Raw genomic sequence first — 20665 nt, 5'->3', positions numbered from 1 at the left:
GATCATTTAAATTTTTTTTTTTTTTCATCAAATACATCTGAAGAAATCACGCCTGACTTCCCTTAGAGGTTTCAGAGGGTAAAGTCACCCACTCTTCAAGCTGTCCATCCATCCGTTGTTTACAGAGTCCGGGCTGCCAGTTCAGCCCTCGGCTGACCCTGAGGAAGCGACTGGTAAACCACATCCTGGGCCTCAGCCCCAGGCCCCAGAGTGTGTCTGTAACACCCGACTACTTACAATGCCCGTCGCCTTGCCTCCAAACGGGCAGTGCCAGGGCCCAAAGACCCCTCTCCTGGGCCTGTGTATGTAGACACGTGCAGTGTTAAACCTTTTTTTTTACTCTCAGCTGACTAAATCACCGGCAAGGTGGCGTCAAATCTCCGTCGCCTGCCGATTACAGATTACGGTTGTGGATTCCAGAATGCTGTTTTATGCTTTAACTAAATGGTAGAGAATAGTGTCGCTTAGCATTTGCTTTCACTGCCCTCCTCATTAAGCTTCAATAACGGGTGAAGATAAATAACATAGGATTGCACAATTCCCCTGGCAATGGAGCTGAAATGTTTTCCTCTTTCACTTGAAATTACGGTGGTGGCGTTGGTGGTGGTTTCTTCTCCCGTTTTGTGACATGTGTTTCGTCAGCCGTGGTGTGCGATTGAACTACAACACCTTATTTTGACTGAATCAGGGCCGTAAAAATAAGCTTTAATCACAGGTTTGGGAGGGATGTGTTCCTACTTGCAGCAGCTGGCTGGTGGAAATCTTGAGGCAAAAATGGGTTTTGGGGGCTTGATCAGCAGGTTCGTTTTGCCTTGAGCAATATCGGATAAATGTGTTTGGGCATGTGTCGCCGCTCTGACCCCTACAGGAGAGCATTGACCCCAGAAGGCAAACGGCGATGGGCAACCAGGTGATCGACGCCCGGGGGAGGAAGTTCACAAAGAGGGTGGTGGACATCCGAGAGCTGAACGAACAGGCCAAGGTCATCGACGACCTCAAGTAAGATTTGTTTTTCACTCGCGTGTTCCCTCTGATTGACACTTAAGAATGTATTTCACCGTCCTCTTGTCAAAACCATCGTCCTCTTTTTTTATGAGCGCAGGAAGTTGGGGGCAAGCGAAGGCACCATCAACCAGGAGATCCAGCGCTATCAGCAGCTGGAGTCTGTGGCCGTCAACGACATCAGGAGAGACGTCAGGAAGAAGCTGCGTCGCTCCAGCATGAGGGTGTGTGCTCATCTACTTTTCATCCCCAATTAGTAATTAATTTGCCTCAGCGCTTTAAGCACTGTCGAACTTGAAATTATGCAAAAAAAAATAACGACAGAGTGTGGGTCTCATAATATATTCTTATTGGACATGTTTTCTGTGTTCGTTCCTCCCTAGGCGGCCTCTCTTAAGGATAAGTGGGGTCTTGGCTACAAACCAAGCTACAACCGCTCCAAAAGCATTTCAGCAGCGGCAGGCAGGCCGCCCCTAAAACGGATGGACAGGCAGAGGTGACAAACGACGGCTGCCCCCCGGTATCATGTCCCCAGAGAAATTATACCGTTGAGGCGGCTTCATCCAGCATTTACTGTAAACAAACAAGACCGAGTGACCTCCATCCCTGACCATTTCAGCCCCTTTTCCCATTAACCCCCTCTCGCAAAGGGGAGGTGTTGACCCGCAAACCAGAATAAAGTGCGGTGGAGAGGAAGCGTTTGTTTCGTTAGTTTTTGGAATTAAAAATTGACCAAAATGAAAGTGTTACTGCTATGAAAGCAGCAATGTACTAAAAGCAATTTCATATCACTAAAAAACTTTACATATTTATATATGTGCATCTCGTATTTCCCTGTGTCCGTAATTCCAGACTAGGGGATGTGGAGGATTTTCCAGACATGCGCGTGGAGGCGTCCTCCCCCGGACCCCGGGTCACCTTCAACATACAGGACACGGTAAACTGATTTTTTTTTAAAGACATCTCTCATAGAGTGTACTCACAGTGAGAAAACTATAACACACAACGATTGTATTACAGATTTAATTGCACTGCAAATCATTCTAACTAAACCGACGTTTAAGACGACGAGGCACAGTTTTGTGCCATTTCACGTCAACTTGGTCGTCTCATCCTCCATTTCTGTTTGTGTTTGTCGCTGTACATTCATCGTGATATTGTACATGATACTGCGACTAATGATGCCATACAATCATCATTTCTACAGGAAATTTGCGAGGCGGTCGGTTGTGCCCTGAGCATTTTTTTTTTGTTTTCTGTTTTCTGTTTTGAACAAGCTCCTTTTGAATAACTCTTTTGTTCAATTGAAGATTAATAATCAGGCCTTGGACTCTGCAAATTCACCAGTCAGTCCTGGAGACATATTCAAGGTACACGGTTCGAAAAAAAAATCAATTTCACAAATTAAAATACCTAACACCAAATACTACAGCACCTCTGTTTCCTCTCCTCCGCTGTGATTACCTTGACGGTGCTGGCAGGATTCTGAACATGCAAAATCAAAACAGGATGATGAGACACTAGCTCCTGCCATATAGATATACAGCCAATTTGCATAATAGCAAACTGTTATCCTGCACTTTGTGTCCCTACTTACATTATGATTCATTCCTGGTGCACATAGATCACCTGGATATATTTTAAAATGTGGTGTCTAATAAATATTAAAATTCCACAGCCTTCATTATTCCCATTCCTATATTTCATCAGACTCAGAGATATGAAATAGCATAGCGTGCTTTCAGAAATTAGTTTGCGTGTGTAATTTTTTTACACTACCCTATAGATGTGAGGGGAAGGCTGCTTGATGAATTATGGAGTTGCAAATTCTCATCCTGTCTCGAAACCGCAAACCAACTTTTCTTCAACCTTAATACATGGACTGATTTCTAACAGCATGCATAACCTCTGAGCCACAGTCTGTCAACTGTTGTTCACCTCTCACACCCGACAATGCCAAAAGCCTTTAGCTGATACAATAATAATGTTTTTTTAAATTATAATTCCTCGATACGACCAAGCTTCTTCGGAGAAAGGGAAGCAACATAAAAAACAGATGTTTTGGGAGAAAAGGAAGTTATTTATTTCATAAAATTTGCACAAACAAACAATTACAGCTTCGGCCATTAAAACCAAGTGTGTCCCAGCGAAATGTGATAAACCTCCACATGCTTATGCTCTAACGGGCCCTCGGGCCACTGTGGCAATTACTGGAAGTATATCGGCACAAGTACATGTAGCCACTTCATGACTCACTAATACTGCAAGTGTGGGCGTTGGGACAAACCCAAAATCCTGATCCTAAAGCACATTGCACTCGTTTTCGACCAAAATCCGCAGAAGGCCTTTGGATTTACTTGACACAAAACCTATCATGTACCAGAAAATCACTTTGCACTTTTTTGTCAGTCTTTAATGGTGAAAGACCCAGACTGACCCTGGTAAATGCTGAATGACCTTGACTTGTTTTAACCACCCACCTACTTCCCATTTGCCACTGAATTGGGAACAAAGTTGTGATTAGAAAAAAAACTGGGACACATAATGTCGTAATGAATCTTCGGTCAAACGTTTTCAACCTTTACACTTTTATCCCTCACCGCCTGTCTCCGGTTTCTTTTGCTGACAACTGGGCTTCTTCTCCAGCTGTTACGAAAGACTGTGGACTTGTCTGCTTGTGGACTCTTGGGAATTTTTCCGTGGTCATCCATTTGGAAGGAGGGGCATATCCCCTTTTCTACTGTGGGGGGGTGTCATGTCTTTTGTCATCCTGCTGTTTGTCTCTCTCGCTCTCTCTCTCTTTCATTCCTACAAGTTACCTCTCAGCTCCTCCAAGAACCGCTGCAGGCCGGTAGTGTTGTGTAATTGGACACGTAGTCATAAAACTGAAGTAGATACACAATGACTGTAAATAAATAGAAAAAGGAAAATGCATTATCATCATCAGTGGTCCAATTTTACAGAACACTACCTCCTTCAAAGTTATGATCGCTTGGCCTTTCTTCCTACTTAAGTCATCAGCTACCTTGGCACAACTGTGGGATTGATGACTCTAAACAGGAAGTGCTTCACGCAGTCATAAAACACCTTCCCCTTGTGTGAGTCTGATTTTCTGCCCCTCTCCAAAGTTCCCCGAGGAGACAGAGGTGGACCTGTTGTCTGTCACCATTGACGAACCATCTCATCCCCATCATCACCTTCATCTTCATGCTCCACCCATTGTCGATGGCCAGCACTCAGTTTTCAGTGCCCCCGCCACCCCTGCCGTCTTCTCACCCGCACTTCCCTTCCAGCACGACGAGATGAGGCGAGACGACCTGTCCTCCTCCTCCTCCGAGGACTCGGAGAAGGAGGACGAGTTTGAACGTGAGAGACCGCCGAGCTACAGAAGGCCTTTGTGAGTTGTCCCATTGTCTTGTTTTTGTCCACTCAAGCATAATTATGATAATGTGAGATGAAAGGACAGCCCCGTTAATCTCACGTTCTAACCGCATGAATGCCTTGCTTTTATTATTTATGTTTTCAGCCGTAACATTTTAAAAGCCTCGCAGTTATAAGCCACTAAACAACCCTCTCTTCCGTTTGTTTGCAGCCAAGCGTCCCACAGGAAGCCCTCTGGCTTTTCCGCCGTGAGTCAGCTGTTCAGCGAGCGCTGGCCGAGCACACCTGCCAACCGCAGCTTCGGTGGCCCCGCGACTGAAAGAAACATCGACTTTGAGCTGGACGTCCGTGTGGAGATCGACAGCGGGAAGTGTGTCCTTCACCCCACCACGCAGCAGCCCGAGCACGAGGATGTTACCTTCAGGAGGTACAATGAAATGCATGTTAGGCGTTCAGAAAAGTAGAAGGAATTTAATTTAAAGTCCGCCTCACAAGTCCTGCGCCGTGGAAAAGTCAAATCAAACTCTACACTATGAAATTCGCTCGGAAGGATTTGACAGATAAAGTTTTCATGCTGTCCCTGTACCTGTGAAAGCGGTGACAGGCTGGTCTCAGTGGAAACGAGAAGTACAACTTTCTATACTCTGGCTAACCAAACGGAATAAGTCATGACTCCTTCCTGCTTTCATATGACAAGACCATTCTCCCCTGTGGGTTTTGTAGGAGCTGCGAGCGCAGCCTCAAGAGTCTGGACCAAGAATCTCCCCCCAAGAAGAAGAAGCTGCAGCCCACCTACACCTCCACCACCCACCTCCTTGCGGGGAAGAAATGTCCGTCCTCCCTGCAGACCAAATCGAATGACACGGAGACCACAGTCTTCTACATTCCAGGAGTAGACGTTAAGGTCAGCTTCTCCCTCACAGTGTTGTACACAAGTTTTTCTACTCTGTATTGTGATTTTTATTTTGTTCTATCGCTAACAAATTATAATCCCCCCCCCAGTTGCATTACAACTCCAAGACCCTGAAGACGGAGTCGCCCAACGCCTCACGTGGATCCTCCCTCCCCCGCACACTCTCCAAAGAGTCGAAGCTGTATGGTATGAAAGATAACGGCCCTCCCAACCTTCCCAATGCTGTCCAAAGCAAGACTAACTCGCTCCTACCTCCCCCGCCCCCACCTATTCCATCAGGTACTGAGCATTCCCTGGTTTTTTGATTGCATGCCCTCGCACCATGCGTAATCACCGAACTTAAGAGTGCCTACGTCGCTCCGATGTGATGATTTTATATCCATGCGCGGACCAACCGAATCAAATGCATGCAATTTCACCCTTTATTTTACGGAATGAATCCAGAGGGCACCTTTGATCGAATGGGTTCATGCATATTGATGTGCACCACAGAGAGGGGGGAGATGCCAAAGACAGACAGACAGAGAGAGAGAGAGGGACAGAAACGACTGTTAATGTGATTCCAGTTAATTTAAAGTTTTGCGAATTGAACTTCAGTGCTGCAGAACTTTAGTCCGGGCCACGGCTGACTCTGACTACCATGTGTCTCTTTAGCCAAAGGTAAGGGCAGCGGAGGGGTGAAGACGGCCAAGCTGTATGCCTGGGTGGCCCTCCAGACTCTCCCAGAGGAAATGGTCATCAGCCCCTGTCTGCTGGACTTCCTGGAAAAAGCGCTGGAGACCATTCCGATCACTCCGGTGGAGAGGAGCTATTCAGGTTGGTTGGCTACAGGAACTGGGTCTGTAAGGATACTAATCTCATCGAGGACCTAAAACGTGTTCTTGTGTGTCTGACGACTCTGCACGGTCGTCTTAACCTTTGTGTTCCTCAATCAGCTGTAGCCTCCCAGGAGGAGGATATGGGTCAGTTCGATACGGTGGAGCAGCTGGAGGAATCCACCACCTCTCTGGTTTCCTCCTCCACGTCGGCCTACTCCTCCTTCCCCGTGGACGTGGTCGTCTACGTCAGAGTCCAGGTACTAACGAGCTCACAGCGCCCCCTTTTCACAAAAGTCTGAATTGTCACAACAACATCTGCAGCATTAAAGGGGCAGTAAGTGATTCCAAAGCAAAACACGTTTATATATGTGTGTATATATATTTTGTTTCTCCGTAAAAAGGAAACAAAAAATGGTGCATGCTGCACCGACAATGCGAATGCAGTTTGTAAACTTGTCGACACCTTAACAGACGTGCTGGCGGGTGGCGCTGCAACTCTGGTTTTTGGCCTAGCAGTTAGTGTGTCCGACTCCCACACCGAGGACCCGGTTTGCAACAATATGTCCACAGCATCTAAAGAAAGTCGATACAATAATAATAATAATAATAATTATGACAATATCAGTCAGTTTCATCTTTACATTGTTTAATTTGTCACCTCATTTTGGCAAATTAATTTTGCTCCAATGCTACAAAATACAAATACCTACTAGGATTGTGCTGAAAGATGATGATGTCATTTATGGTAAGAGTGATAATAAATGGACCACGGTTTTCCATTAATGTATTAAACTATTATTAGTAGTAGCATTAATGCTAGTAGCTTTCAATTAATTAAAAATGAATTTGTCCCACTATTGTTCGCATCTTCATCAATGCACACACACACACACACACGCACACACACAAACCACTCTGACTGTGCCGTTTGTGTGTAGGTGCCCCACAGTCCCTCAGTTATGCACATTTATCATTTTTCATGGTTTAAACTTTTGGTCCTGATTCCAAGCGAATGGACAGATGAGTTGAGCTCAGCTCGTAGGGTAGAAAAAATAATGTGAACCAGATATTTACAGCATCATTACAAAAAAACCCACAATATCGACAATTCATTTTTTCAATATTATAATTATCGTCTATAGCGGGATATCAATACACAACTACTTCCCATTACACTTTCTTCAGAAGATTTGCAGAGGTACGATACAACATGTAGGAACCTTTAAGTTGCCATAACTACTGCAGCTCATCAACATATCAATCTATTAAAAAATATCCAATGTCATGTGTGAACTTCTTAATGGTGATAAACCTTCTCTTCTCATTTTTGATTCCAGCCCTCTCAGATCCGCTTCAGCTGCCTGCCCATGTCCCGGGTGGAGTGTATGCTCAAGCTGCCTTCTTTAGACCTGGTGTTCTCCTCCAACCGCGGCGAATTGGAGACCCCGACGGGAGCTCACCCCACCGACGGACCGCACCCGCAGACCTCCACCCCGCCGGGGCAACATGTCCCCAAACCACCTCCCAGCAAAGGTCTGAAAAATGACTCGGCGTTTTGTTTCACTGTAATAATGATGCTCTGATGTCGGCAGAGGTATTTGAGGGATAAAAGACTGGCGTCAGACCTATAAACTGTGACGCAGTTCCCACTGATGATTGTCCTGTTGTAGTTCATTTGTTCCTGCAAGCGTGAGACCGCTCAGTCATACCTCCGCTTCCCCCACTCTCTCTCCTCTGCCTCCTTCCAGCGTCCCCGTTGCTGGGGAGCCCCCTGGGCAGGAGCCGCCACAGCAGCAGTCAGTCGGACCTCACCGGCCCCCCATGTAACTCCTCGGGCCTCAGCTTCACCGCCTGCATGTCTGACTTCTCCCTCTACGTCTTCCACCCCTACGGCGCCGGAAAGCAGAAATCTGCAGTTACCGGGTTGCCTCCGGGCCAAGGGCCATTGGGTACGGGAAGAGGGGAAACCCGCTGTGATGTTGTTTTTTTCTGTGCTGATGAAACAGCGGTACAGTTTCTTACAAAAAAAATGTGTCTAATATTACAGCTGATAAAGACTGGGTAAGAGTTCCGGTGTGATTAACATGTGCAGTACAAACGTGCTAGGTGTAGTAGAGATGGGAATAACCATGACAGCCGACTATAAAATATCCATGTAGTGCCGGGTACACCATTATCTCACTCCTCTACTTTCTAATGAGTGAAAAAGACACCAAGGTTGGAGGCAGATTAAAATTTAAAGATCACCATCATGACTATGGCTCCTTTTCCTCAAGGTACAGTCGACGAGGAGCCGTCGTCTGTGACGGGACGAAAGGACTCCCTGAGCATCAACCTGGAGTTTGTGAAGGTCAGCTTATCCAGGATGAGGCGGAGCGGAGGCCCCACTTTCATCGAGAGCTTCATCCCTGCCAAAGGTGGCAAAATGGACACCACCCTCATCAACATCTCAGGTACGGGGTCGGCCCTGGGGGAAGGCGGCCTCATGCATTAGGTTATTTTATTACTCCTCTTTAATCTAAGGTTCATTTACTCCAACTTTCAATGGGATTTATAAAGGTTAATTTCAGGCAAGAGAAATGAAGGGGTTTGAAGATGCAGAAAAATATACTAGACACATTTTTTTTAAGGACAGAGTATTTTCAGGCTTTTGGTTTCATTTTAAAACCGTCATCAGGTCAGGTAGACGTGTTCTCGACCTCAGCTGCTTCTCAGCTGCATCGATGAGGCTGCACACACTAAAAGCATCTTGTCAGGTTCTTCTTTTCTTTTTCTTTTTTTTCTTTCACAATTTGTTCCAGTCTGATTCAACAGGCACGTTCAAATGACCAGTTAGATGTTTGAATTGAATGAGCCGTTGTTTGATTTTTGCATTTTCACCTAATCTGGGACTCTTTAGAGCGCAACAGTGAGGTTCGGGAAGTGAAAATCCTATTCATATTCTCCATTGTCATTTTGATTATTAGCCAAAATGTCGTAACTATCCAAGGTTGACTCGCTACGAGGTTGTGAAACGACAGAATATGAACCTGAAGAAGCCACAAGTCTATATGAAATCAACCTTTATTCGCGATGTCTTTGGAAAATACTACACTACCCACAACTCCTAATCGACGTCTCTGATTGGTTGAAACGCTTACTACCCCAGCAAACTTCATGTCGGCTAGTGATGCTGCATTTATACTTGGAGCCCAGAGCTCGGTTGTCGGGGTTTTCGTTCCATTACACCTCAGAATTCTAAATTGCAGACCTGCGAGTTGGAGGTTGTAACTCGAACGCCTTCTCGAGTCGTAATTGCGACACAGAGGGTCAGAGGAACCCCACCAACCCGGACTTCGGAGTTCCGAGCTCCGAGTTCCGAGACGTAATGGAAGGCAGCATGAGTTACTGGTATCTGTTGCTACCACTGAACGCTACGGTCGTTATACACTCACAAAACACAAGCTGCAATACATGACAAGACAAGATAAACACTACAGTGATGATGATGAAGGTTAAATTCAAGAAGAAGGTAAACTGTCATTGGAAATGCATTCGCAATGGCTTATGAGTAGTTCCTACGCTCTTAAAATAATTATGTACACAGTCTTGTACCTTTGCCTTTTCTTCTGTTTTCATCAGAATTAAACGTTTTATGGTAACGATTCATCTCGTATCTTGTTGTCTTGGTTCCAGGATTAAAACCCTTTATATAAGGATTTTAGGAAATGTCAAAGGAAAAAATGAAGGGGTTCACTTCCGGAAGCGGAGCTGTTCAAAAAAGTGGGCAGTCAATGTTGCGCTCTATTAGTATAATGTAATGTAGCAATAGAGTCGAGGACATCTAGAGTGAAATACGTTCAGTATAGGATCTCAGTGAATGCTCGACTCGATGAATGGGGCATTTTACAACCATAGAAAATACATTAAATTACATTTCATCTCTTCAATCAGTGAATTTCTAGGTGCACAAGATGCTTAGTTTTTCCGCCTGTACTGTAGGATTGTTACACTTGTGAACAAAATGCGGTATTCTCCTTCTCAGCTGTGTGTGACATCGGTTCGGCTTCCTTCAAGTACGACATGAGGCGACTGAGTGAGATCCTGGCCTTCCCCCGAGCCTGGTACAGGCGAAGTATCGCCAGACGCCTCTTCCTCGGAGACCAGACGATCAACATGCCAGGTGACTTTTTGACTGCTCAGTGGATTGTCTAATGAGTGTCGCATGAGAAATGGTTTGTTTGTACCAACGGGGAGCGTTTGTGTGGCAATCTTTTTAGTTGTAAAAGTTCAGCTTTCACGTGGCATCTCACTCAATGAACAGCTCTCTCTTTTTCTTTAAGCGTTCAAAGTCTGTTCATTATTGACTTTTGTGTGAAAGTGATGCTACAACTTTATAAGACGTGCTACAGCTACATGGCGTCAAGTGAAATAACTAATATTGACAAAAGAATAAAACTTTTTACCGTATGCAGAACTATGCAAGTGCATTCCAATTGTCTACAATTCTCTGCAGTGTTTATTTTTAATATCCCATCACGCTGACCTTTCCTCAGCCAACGTTTCCTCCCGCTTGCTTTTTGTTGACATTTGCAAAGCTTTACTCACTGTACATCTCTCAACCTTTACCTTCGCCTCAGCCTCCGGCCCCGCCACCCCCGACTCTGCCGAAAACGTCACGCAACACCTGTCCCCCGAGTCCTGCCGGAAAGCCTACTGGAGGACGTGGGATGGCAGCACTGGGACGCAGCACATGCCCAAGTCCCCCAACGTGTTTTCGGAGCACTCTGCCGGAAGCAGCGTGTCCCCGGGCGGCCTCGGCCACCTCAAGTCACCCGCACCCGGCCGCACGAGGAGCGTGTCAGATTCCTCGGCTCCCAGGAGAGGTGATTACAATGCTCCTAGTAGTTAACGAAATACAGAATGTGCAAAAGCACAATTCAGATGTTAAAGAGCAATTTCCAAAACCAGTAAGTGATAGTGGAAAATATAAATATGCCCTTCACCGTCTTATATCTCATCTTTATTCATTTTGGTCCAGATTCGGTGACGAAAACGTCCACCCCCTCCTTCAGTAAAAACGGTAAAGCAGCAGGGCAGCAGGGGGCGCCGTGGGAGACGTTGGTGGTGTTTGCCATCAACCTGAAGCAGCTCACCGTGCAAATGAACATGAGCAATGTGATGGGAAACAATACGTAAGTCACAGTTTCAGCACCTTTTCATGTGAATACTCTGTTTCCGCTGTTAGTTTGAGGAGACGCTTAGCTTTGCATAGAGCCTGAAAACTGCTGTAATTGGATTAAGAGTAAGAAATTTGGTCTTTGCTGAACAGAGGATGAGTTTCTCTTCAATCTCTTCTGCCTGTCGCCTTCGGGTTACGTTGCATACAGAGGTTATCTCATTGGTTAGGCTTTTCAAGGTCATCGGCAACCAGGGTTAAAGTCAAATAAATAACTTTGAGAGCAGTTTCAGGTGGGAAGCGTGTGTCGCCTACAGTAGTTGGGCGCCACCACTCCCGCTATAGGAGAACAGTGGCCGAGCCAGCGCAGAGCATTTTCCCGCTTATCATGTGTACTCCCTTGTTGTTTTCCTTATTTTAAAAATAGTTTAGGATGTGACCCTATTTCAAGAATGTTTTTTTTCACAGTTCATTGCGAATGAAAACAAATATTCAGTACCTTCTCAGCAAACACAGAACGGGTGACGCAATAGCCAATAAATATTTATACGATGAGCAGGCGCCCATATCATTTCCACCCGCAGGGCTTGTGTGACGAGATCCTCTGGGTGTTGCTTCAAATTGGCCTCAAACTTAAATTCTGACAAACGAGTCGTGGAGGGATTCGTGTCACCTGTGAAAAAGAACCTAGAATTTTTTCTTTTTGCTGATGCATTTTTGATTCTTATTGTCTGCTACACATCTGTTCACCGTGTGATATTCTGGACATTTATTGCCCGCTCTTATTGGGCTCAATTCATTACGTGTATACTCGGATTTAACTGGTCACCACTTGTTTCAACCTTTCTTTTCTACAGTTAAGGTAGAAGAGCATAAAATCCTGCTGAATCAGTGACAAACTCTCATAACTGCTGTTTTTTTATGAGCTCTGGGTCTTCAGTAAAAAGAAACAACCAAAAAACACTCTGGAAATGTGTGGGCTCTCTGAGCAAACCCACACACATACCTCCTGCCTCTCCAGCTCTACTTACATTATTTATCTGTCCTACATGAAAACCTGTATGTGTAATTTGAGTCTTATGAAACAAGAATTGTATTGACCACAAAGCTGTACTTGGAGATGATGGTCTAATAACGGCATGTTAAATTGACACATTGGGGTAATGATGCCTTCTCAACACAAACATGTGTCATTCACAGTCAGAACTTGAGGGTTTTCTGACCGCTTCCCTTGTCAGTCCTGCGTTTATTCCCGGACAAGTTGTTTCTGCTTCGTCGCGAGCCCTCGGTACATTATTCAGCAGCGTTTTCAGGCAACGTTCACCGTTGTTTGCTCCCCGCAGCTGGACCACCAGCGGGCTGAAGAGCCAGGGCCGGCTCTCCGTCGGCAGCAACCGAGACCGGGAGATCAGCATGTCCGTCGGCCTCGGCCGCTCCAAGCTCGACTCCAAGGGCGGCGTGGTGGGGGGCAATATAGACGTGAACACCCTGGAGATGGTCTGTAAGTAAACAAAGCGTCACCTCCTCAGACATCTGGTGTTTTTTTTCTTCCACAGCTCGTTAGCAACTCGAGTGTTAAACTGCGGATATGGAGCCGAGCCAGAGTTCAGCGCAGTGATGAAATATGGATGTAGAAACACTCTCACTTATTTTGCGCTTGCATCTTGCATGTGGTTGTTTGAATAAAGTCATCCAGGGCATTTATACATGTCGCACACATTCGTAAATACAACATATTCTGAAGTGAAAATTTGTCTTGGCATGTGCACATGAATGTTCGTTCTTCTTTGGTAGGTTTGTTTCATGTAGCAGACGGCAGTCCGTGGACTGCCACTGCTGTTCTACACTGTGTTTTGTTAAGCAAAAACTCATGGAATATGAAATATTAGATTTTTTTGCCCATGTGTAAGACAAGCAAACTGCAATTACACCGTTAGTTTTATTACATTATGATAAATGAAGTAAAACTACTTAATTAACCAACAATTAACTATTTTCGTATCATTTTTGTATGAGGCGCTCCCTCATTCCTGAGTGGGCATAATTTTTTCATACTGATTTCACAATATGAGGCAAGGTGTAATGAAAGTGTCTTGACACTTGAATATCTTGACAACATTTTGGAGAACTTTTGTTTCATTTAAATGTTTGTTGACAAAAAAAAAAACTGACAGGTTTAATCTTTTTGCAATCCACTGTATGTCGTGCTCCCAAACATACATTTTAAATAACAACCCCTGTATTCTTTTTACTCCAAAATGTCCTCATCAAGTTTGACATCATTTTTTTTTACCGAATAACCCAAAATCCTGAACCCTTCCCGTCTGCTTCCCAGCCCACATCTCTGAACACCCAAACCAACAACCCAGCCACAAGATCCAGATCACCATGGGCTCCACGGAGGCCCGCGTGGACTACATGGGCTCCAGTATCCTGATGGGAGTGTTCAGTAACGCCGACCTGCAGCTGCAGGACGAATGGAAGGTCAACCTGTGCACGGTCGACACCAGCCTGTCAGAGAAGAGGTACGAAAGGATGTCAGCTGAATCACCTGCGGTTCTTGAAATACAACAATGGGCTTCACCATACTAGCAAGTAGTGGTCGTCCAATTATTATCGTTATCTGCCATTTTTTAAGCAGATTTGCCGATAATTTCATTACAAAAATGAGCTACTTTGGCTCTGATGCAGCCGCAGTCTCCACTCTCTGGGCTTTTGGCAATGTCCCATCAATGTTTGTCTGTTCCACTTCATGATAATGCTACTCGTAGCTCCCTGCACTTTGTGTGTTAAGGTCATATTGAAACGTTCTGTAAATGAAACATATGCCTTAAGGCATTTCACCAAAGTGTTGTGTGAAGTGTTTGTATTATTCTAAATTTTTTGACGCCTTTTGACACTTTTTACAAATATTTTTTCAAATATCGGCCTCTTAGATTAGTAATAATCGGTATCGGCAGGGGAAAAGCCTAATCGGTCGACCCCTATTAAGCAAGTAAATTCGTGAGCTATCAAGTGGATTTTAATAAAGGGGAACATTTGCCAGAGAAAGGTCAAGCACCGAAACGTTGCAATTACATTTATTATTGCAAGTTGGCTGGTGTGCAGGATTTTGTTTGATACTTTGGATAAAATTAATCCACTTAAAACACTGTGCACACTGTGTTTTCTTCTGTTCTGGATGATCGTGAAGAATAATTTGACATTGGTAACATTTGGTCCCATTTGTTTAAACGGCGTGTTTGCAGTCAGGAGGCGGATATCTTCTAATCTCTGCATTTGGACTGCTCGAACGTGCAGGTGTATTTCTTCTCCGCCAGAATGACATTATAGTTCCTAAAGGCCGGAAATAAAAACAAGTTTCGACGTCTTATTGCCAACGATTCAGAATACTTTGTCACGGTGTGACAAATACTGGGCCGGAGTGTTTATAGACTTTTACAATGCGTTTTTTTATTTAATCCACATCACATTTCTACCTGCTTTAATTGCCTTCCTTTGCCTCCTCCATTTTTAATAATCTATTCCATCCCCCCCCCCCACACACACACACACTCACACACACACACACACAATCTTTTCCCCGACGCTCCTTCCAGTGAGATCTTCATCCACGGAGACTTGCAGTGGGACATTTTCCAGGTGATCATTTCACGCTCCACCACGCCGGACCTCATCAAGATCGGCATGAAGCTGCAGGAGTTTTTCACTCAGCAGTTCGACACCAGCAAGCGCGCCCTCTCCACCTGGGGCCCCGGGCCCTACCTGCCGCCCAAAACCCCCGTCATCAACACGGAGAAAGGAACCGCTGAGCTTTGTGAGCACGACTCTTTTTTTCCATACTGCTGGATGAAATATTTAACGCAGACTGTGGCATGCTAATGAAATGCGAGGCACGTGTTTTGGGCAGTCCTGCTGGTCGTAGGAAGTGAAATGATTTGTAATTCTAATAAGCTTATTTTGTACACCACTTTTTCAAACCGTTGACAAACTTGTTTACCGTCTGTATGTTAGCAAACAATTTCTCTAGATAATTAAAAACAAAGAAGCACAGAATTTAAAAAAAAAAAAAGGATGAAAACAACATAATATTGTACGCAAAAATCTGATCCTGTGAGTACCAGCAATACACCTCATATTCCTGTCACTGATGTCCCTGTGCCCTTCGCAGACATGGATGCGGCCCATCACCGCCACTGGCCAGGGGTGCTGAAGGTAATCGCCGGCTGCCACATCTCCCTCTTCCAGATGCCGCTGCCCGAGGACGCCGTGCAGCTGGGCGGCTCGATGAGCCTCCACGGAAATCACATGACCCTGGCCTGCTTCCACGGGCCCAACTTCCGCTCCAAGTCCTGGGCTCTATTCCACCTGGAAGAACCCAACATCGCCTTCTGGACCGAGGCTCAGAAGATCTGGGAGGACGGTGAGGAGAAAATGTTCATTTCAGGTACTTAACATTGCCAAAGGGGCTATTGTTCACACCAGATATTCAGTTGGAAAAACACACACTGTGATAATGATCATTAGCAGACAATAACTGATATTTGTTTCTGATACATCCAGGCTCCAAAGATGTTTCTACCTACATTGTTCAAACACTGGATTTCCATCTTGGTCACAACACCATGGTCACAAAACCCTGTGGAGCACTTGAGAGCCCGATGGCCACCATAACCAAAATAACCCGCCGGCGGCATGAAAACCCTCCACATGGCGTTGCTACCGTCAAAGAATGGTTCAACTACGTCACGGCCATGAGGAACGAAGGTAACCTACCTTTTTCTTTCTTTTTTGTGAATCATTTACTGTACATTGTATCCTGATGTCATCACACATCTCCAATACCTCAACTAACAGTATCAGCCAAATCTGAGTACAGTGCCAGTGCCCCATTTTCCTCACTTGGATCAGTTTTAAGTCAGAGTCCTGCTATGACTGAACATGACACATTTGGAGTCACCAGTGAAGCGGGGGGAAAAATAACACTAACATTTGCCGCCTGCAAAATCTTCAACATTAATGCAGTACTGTTGTAATAGACAACATTAGTTTTAGATAGCTGTACCTAATAAACTGGCAACTGAGTTTAAAAACGGTGGCTTTCAGATTTTTCTCATCCTCTGACTAAATCCGACAGACAGAAGAGCTACTTTGTGTCTGCCTTGCAGCCGCCGCCACGTGTTATCTCGAATGTAAAATAGGTGCAGATAGTATTTAACGAAGCGGAGACGCGTGAACGCGGCCTTAAAACTCTACAGAGTTTTTTCACTTGCCTTATCTCCCGCTTCAGAGCTGAACTTGCTCAGGAACGTGGAAGCCAACAACCAGGAGAGCGGAGCGGCTGCCAAAAGCGCCAGTCTGCTGAGCAGCTTCCGCAGCTCCTCCAGCTACAACCACGAGACGGAGACTATATTTGCTCTACCCAGAATGCAGCTGGACTTCAAGTCCATCCATGTACAAGACCCAGAGGAACCATCTCTCACAGGTACAGTAACTGCACATCAAGGAAATAAGGTTATAATAAACAAAATGAACTCAGCATCATTAGATACAACAATGTAATGCAGAGTTATGTTTTATTTGTTCTCTGCTATGAAAACAACAGATTATTGATTACTATTATTAAAACAATTGTTTCATAGAATGGGGATAGGCATGTTGCTTCTCCTCCTTTTCAGACAAATGATGTTTATTATTTTGTGAAAGACTGTGATGTACACAGCAGGCATATTTTTTGAATTATAATTGTTTATTCCATATATGTATATATATATATATATATATATATATATATATATATGTATATATATATGTATATATATATATATATATATATATATATATATATATATATATATGTATGTATATATGTATATATTCACATATTTTTATTATTTCTATGTTTTTTTAAATGTTCGAAATAAAGTATTTCAAAAAAAAATTGTACTTATAAAGTTTGCTGAAATGTGGTCTAAGTCCAAAGTTGGGTATCAGGCATTTTTTTTTAAACACCTACTTCTCTCCTGGTGCTTAACGAATATAAAAGCTGATATTCAAACAATGTCCGTGTTTCAAATAACAGCCTGTGGCATGGCCAGGCATTAATGAAGGCCGGTCGCTGACTCTGAAATAACTACTCCTTAAATTTGATGAAAATGTGTATATATTAGATTCAATTTTTTAAAATTCAGGATTCTGAGGTTTCCTGAATAAATAAACAAAACAACATATTTGAAAGATGATATTGCTCATTAAAACAGGCAATGACTTGTCTCTGGTCCTGATCTTTTTTTCCCCCGTGTGATCCAGACTCCGACAGCAAGCCCAAGGTGGAGTGCAGCGTCGTGACGGAATTCACCGACCACATCTGCGTCACCATGGACGCGGAGCTCATCATGTTCCTTCATGACCTGGTGTCGGCCTATCTGAAGGAGAAGGAGAAAGGTCTGCGCTTGCACTCCCTCATTCATTCACGTACTCTCCCGGTCAGTTTAGTCGACTTCTTCCAACTGTCCGCACTCTGTCATGTGCGACAGGTGTGGCAGCGATAATGATGTTCCCCAAGAGTGACAGCTCGCAACCAGCCATTGTGCTGCACGTCAAGAAAAAATGACTCATGAAAGCATCCAAAGAGAAATAACAATAACACGGACCCACGTCTGTGTGCGTCCGGAAACCCACGGAGCTGTTTGCATGCGGTCGGACACATTCTCAGCGAGCAGCGTGAAACGCAGGCGGCTGAGTGTTATTTTCCACACGCAGCGGGGGGAGGTCAAGGAGCCCGGCGCTGCCTGCATTTTAATGGGTTCGCCTTTGTCACAAAGGAACAAATACCACTCGTTATGCCAGCGACCATGCATTCTTCATGACAATTAAGATGGTGCCACCACTTTGTTCCGCTGCTAGTGTGTGTGTGTGTGTGTGTGTGTGTGTGTGTGTGTGTGTGTGTGTGTGTGTGTGTGTGTGTGTGTGTGTGTGTGTGTGTGTGTGTGTGTGTGTGTGTGTGTGTGTGTGTGTGTGTGTGTGTGTGTGTGTGTGTGTGTGTGTGTCTGAGCAGAAAGCGAAAAGAGGCGAGCGGTGGGAATGTTCATGTTTGATTAATCCTGATTCGGTGAAATGGGGCAGGTGGGTATTTCAATGCGAGTAGAAGTCTAGGTCCAAACTATGGAGGTTCAGACTGCACTTTCAGTGATGTGATAATAATGGTGGTGATCCACCATTGGATGATCGCCCAATGGTGGATGTTATTTGTGTAGAAAATCACGATAGAGGCGGAGAGTTTGAAGCCACAGCCTTATCACCTCTCGTCCTCCCTGTGTGTGTGTTTCCTCAGCGCTGTTTGCCCCGCGAATGTTCGCCACCCGGCCCGGCCAGAAAAGCCCCACTGCCCTGCACGACGACAGCGCCTCGGACAAGGACAAGGACGACGGCATCAACTACACCACGGTGGACTGGAGGGAGTTCATGTGCAACACCTGGCACCTGGAGCCGACTCTCAGGTGAGCTCCGCTCCGCCGCACCGTAGACACGTGGAGTGTATTTTCGTCAGCGGGGCCCACGTCCTTTCACTTGATGCCGTCAAAGTCGGTCGGCGCTGATTCAAAACCATTGGAGGAGAAAGAAGAGGGCGTGCGAGAAGCTGGCACTGGAGAGGATATCCTCATGACCATGCCATAATTGCCTGATGAATCACAAACCAAACATTAAAATCCAGATTCACCAAGCTGTCATGCATCATTGGACAGAAAGAAAGAAAAAAAAAATAGTCAAGATACCAAGTCACATTTCTTTCTCTCGCTTTCTTTGTTTTGATTAGAAACAGAGGAATGTAAAGGACACAATGAAACATCATTTCGAGCTGATTTTATTGCGTTAGTCTCTGATTTATATTTATTTCAGGTTGCTTTTAAGCCTGAGGTGGAAGGATTATACAATAAAGGCTTTTTACAAAACACTCTTATTACAAGTAAAAGTTCTGAATTCAAGCGTTAATGTTGACAGCACTAGCAATGGATCAATGTGAAACCTAAATTTTATGTTACAAACTGATTGAGATAGAGCTAATAAATGTAACTCCCTCTGTCCCTCTCCCGTCTCCAGGCTCATCTCCTGGACAGGGCGCAAGATTGACCCAGTGGGCGTGGACTACATCCTGCAGAAGCTCGGCTTCCACCACGCCCGGACCACGATTCCCAAGTGGCTGCAGAGGGGCGTGATGGACCCGCTGGACAAGGTGCTGTCGGTGCTCATCAAGAAGCTGGGCACCGCCCTGCAAGACGAGAAGGAGAAGAAGGGCCGCGACAAGGAGGAACACTGAGGAAAGAAACCCCGCTCGGCGTAACCGCCGTAATCAAAAGCTGTGTACATTCTCTGCAGGTAACAAAAACACTGGATTTATCGTAAGACAATGGCTACTACTGTACAACAAACTCAACAGGCTCGTTTCACCTGCTAAACCCTGTGAATTTCTTGGCGTGGCTGTTTTACGGCGGTGCCCTGCCACCGGCATCTCCGACTAAAGCACTTTGCACCGGTTCTTTTTCTGTATATTTTTGGATAAAAGCAGCAAATGTTGGTGTTATTTTTCCCCCCCGCTTCACTGGTGACTCCCCCCCCCCCCCCCCCCACCTCTTTTTACCTGTCGTAAAATGACCTCACTGAAATCGCTTGAAAGTTTTTATTTTAAGGCTTACCAATATTTCATGAGAAATGATTTATTAAAACCATTGCCTTTTCTTTGTTTCCCATGGAACACATGGTAGATATGCTTAATGTATTTTATGGCCTAGTTTTTATCACATTTAAAGGTCCAGTGTGTATGATTCCGGGTTCTATTGGCAGCGATGGGATGTAATATGTAATTATGTTTTCATTAGCAATAGTAAGAGATGGTTTTTGTTTTTGTTACCTCCGAATGAGCCCTTTATATCTATATAAGGAGCGGGTCCTCTCCGCCATGTTTCTACAGTAGCCCAGAACAGACAAACCAAACACATTCAGTTGGTTGCAATACCGAAACTTCACCACTAGATCCCCCCCAAACCCCCTACGCACTGGTCCTTTAAGACCAGAAGAACAGATCAGCGACAGTGTTCTTGAATTATTATTTTTTTTTAATTTTTATTATTTTCTATTTTTATTTTTTGAGGTGAACAAATAAATACAGGGAGGTTTGAAGTCATGACAATGACATGAACTTGTAATTTTAACTTGAACCAAGATTATTATTATTTATGGGTATGTGAAATGCAAAAGTCTATAACACATTGCTTGGTGTGTCAAGCATATTTTTGTCAATTTTTTTTTAATCCATAGTAGTATCAGTGTATATAATTGAATTTCTTAAATGTGTTGATTTCCTAACTTAATAAAAAATATTGCCATTCAATTTTA

The 20665-nt window shown here is 44.6% G+C and overlaps 1 protein-coding gene across 16 annotated transcripts in view; it reads left to right on the top strand.

Annotated features, from left to right (window-relative positions):
• The window catches only part of kiaa1109 (KIAA1109 ortholog), a 75884-nt gene extending 55219 nt beyond the window's left edge, over positions 1-20665 (top strand). For 4 of the 16 annotated variants that reach the window (XM_035611456.2, XM_035611459.2, XM_035611461.2 and 1 more), the window contains 27 exons: positions 126-302; positions 869-999; positions 1103-1226; positions 1386-1498; positions 1855-1939; positions 2313-2372; positions 4131-4399; positions 4595-4810; positions 5107-5287; positions 5386-5575; positions 5951-6112; positions 6232-6371; positions 7452-7647; positions 7863-8063; positions 8391-8567; positions 10139-10276; positions 10734-10979; positions 11135-11288; positions 12616-12773; positions 13608-13797; positions 14872-15089; positions 15444-15719; positions 15836-16039; positions 16563-16757; positions 17582-17716; positions 18606-18771; positions 19373-20665. In XM_035611456.2, the coding sequence (XP_035467349.2) occupies positions 126-302; positions 869-999; positions 1103-1226; positions 1386-1498; positions 1855-1939; positions 2313-2372; positions 4131-4399; positions 4595-4810; positions 5107-5287; positions 5386-5575; positions 5951-6112; positions 6232-6371; positions 7452-7647; positions 7863-8063; positions 8391-8567; positions 10139-10276; positions 10734-10979; positions 11135-11288; positions 12616-12773; positions 13608-13797; positions 14872-15089; positions 15444-15719; positions 15836-16039; positions 16563-16757; positions 17582-17716; positions 18606-18771; positions 19373-19589 (4719 nt within the window). In that variant the 3' untranslated portion in view covers positions 19590-20665. The remainder of the gene's footprint in view (positions 1-125; positions 303-868; positions 1000-1102; positions 1227-1385; positions 1499-1854; positions 1940-2312; positions 2373-4130; positions 4400-4594; positions 4811-5106; positions 5288-5385; positions 5576-5950; positions 6113-6231; positions 6372-7451; positions 7648-7862; positions 8064-8390; positions 8568-10138; positions 10277-10733; positions 10980-11134; positions 11289-12615; positions 12774-13607; positions 13798-14871; positions 15090-15443; positions 15720-15835; positions 16040-16562; positions 16758-17581; positions 17717-18605; positions 18772-19372) is intronic. The other 12 variants (XM_035611468.2, XM_035611464.2, XM_035611463.2 and 9 more) reach the window with 11 other exon arrangements.

Source organism: Scophthalmus maximus, chromosome 15, assembly GCF_022379125.1.
Source record: "Scophthalmus maximus strain ysfricsl-2021 chromosome 15, ASM2237912v1, whole genome shotgun sequence".
NCBI lineage: Eukaryota > Metazoa > Chordata > Actinopteri > Pleuronectiformes > Scophthalmidae > Scophthalmus > Scophthalmus maximus.
The sequence above is the reverse complement of the archived record's forward strand: the minus strand, read 5'-3'. Positions and strand labels throughout refer to the sequence as shown.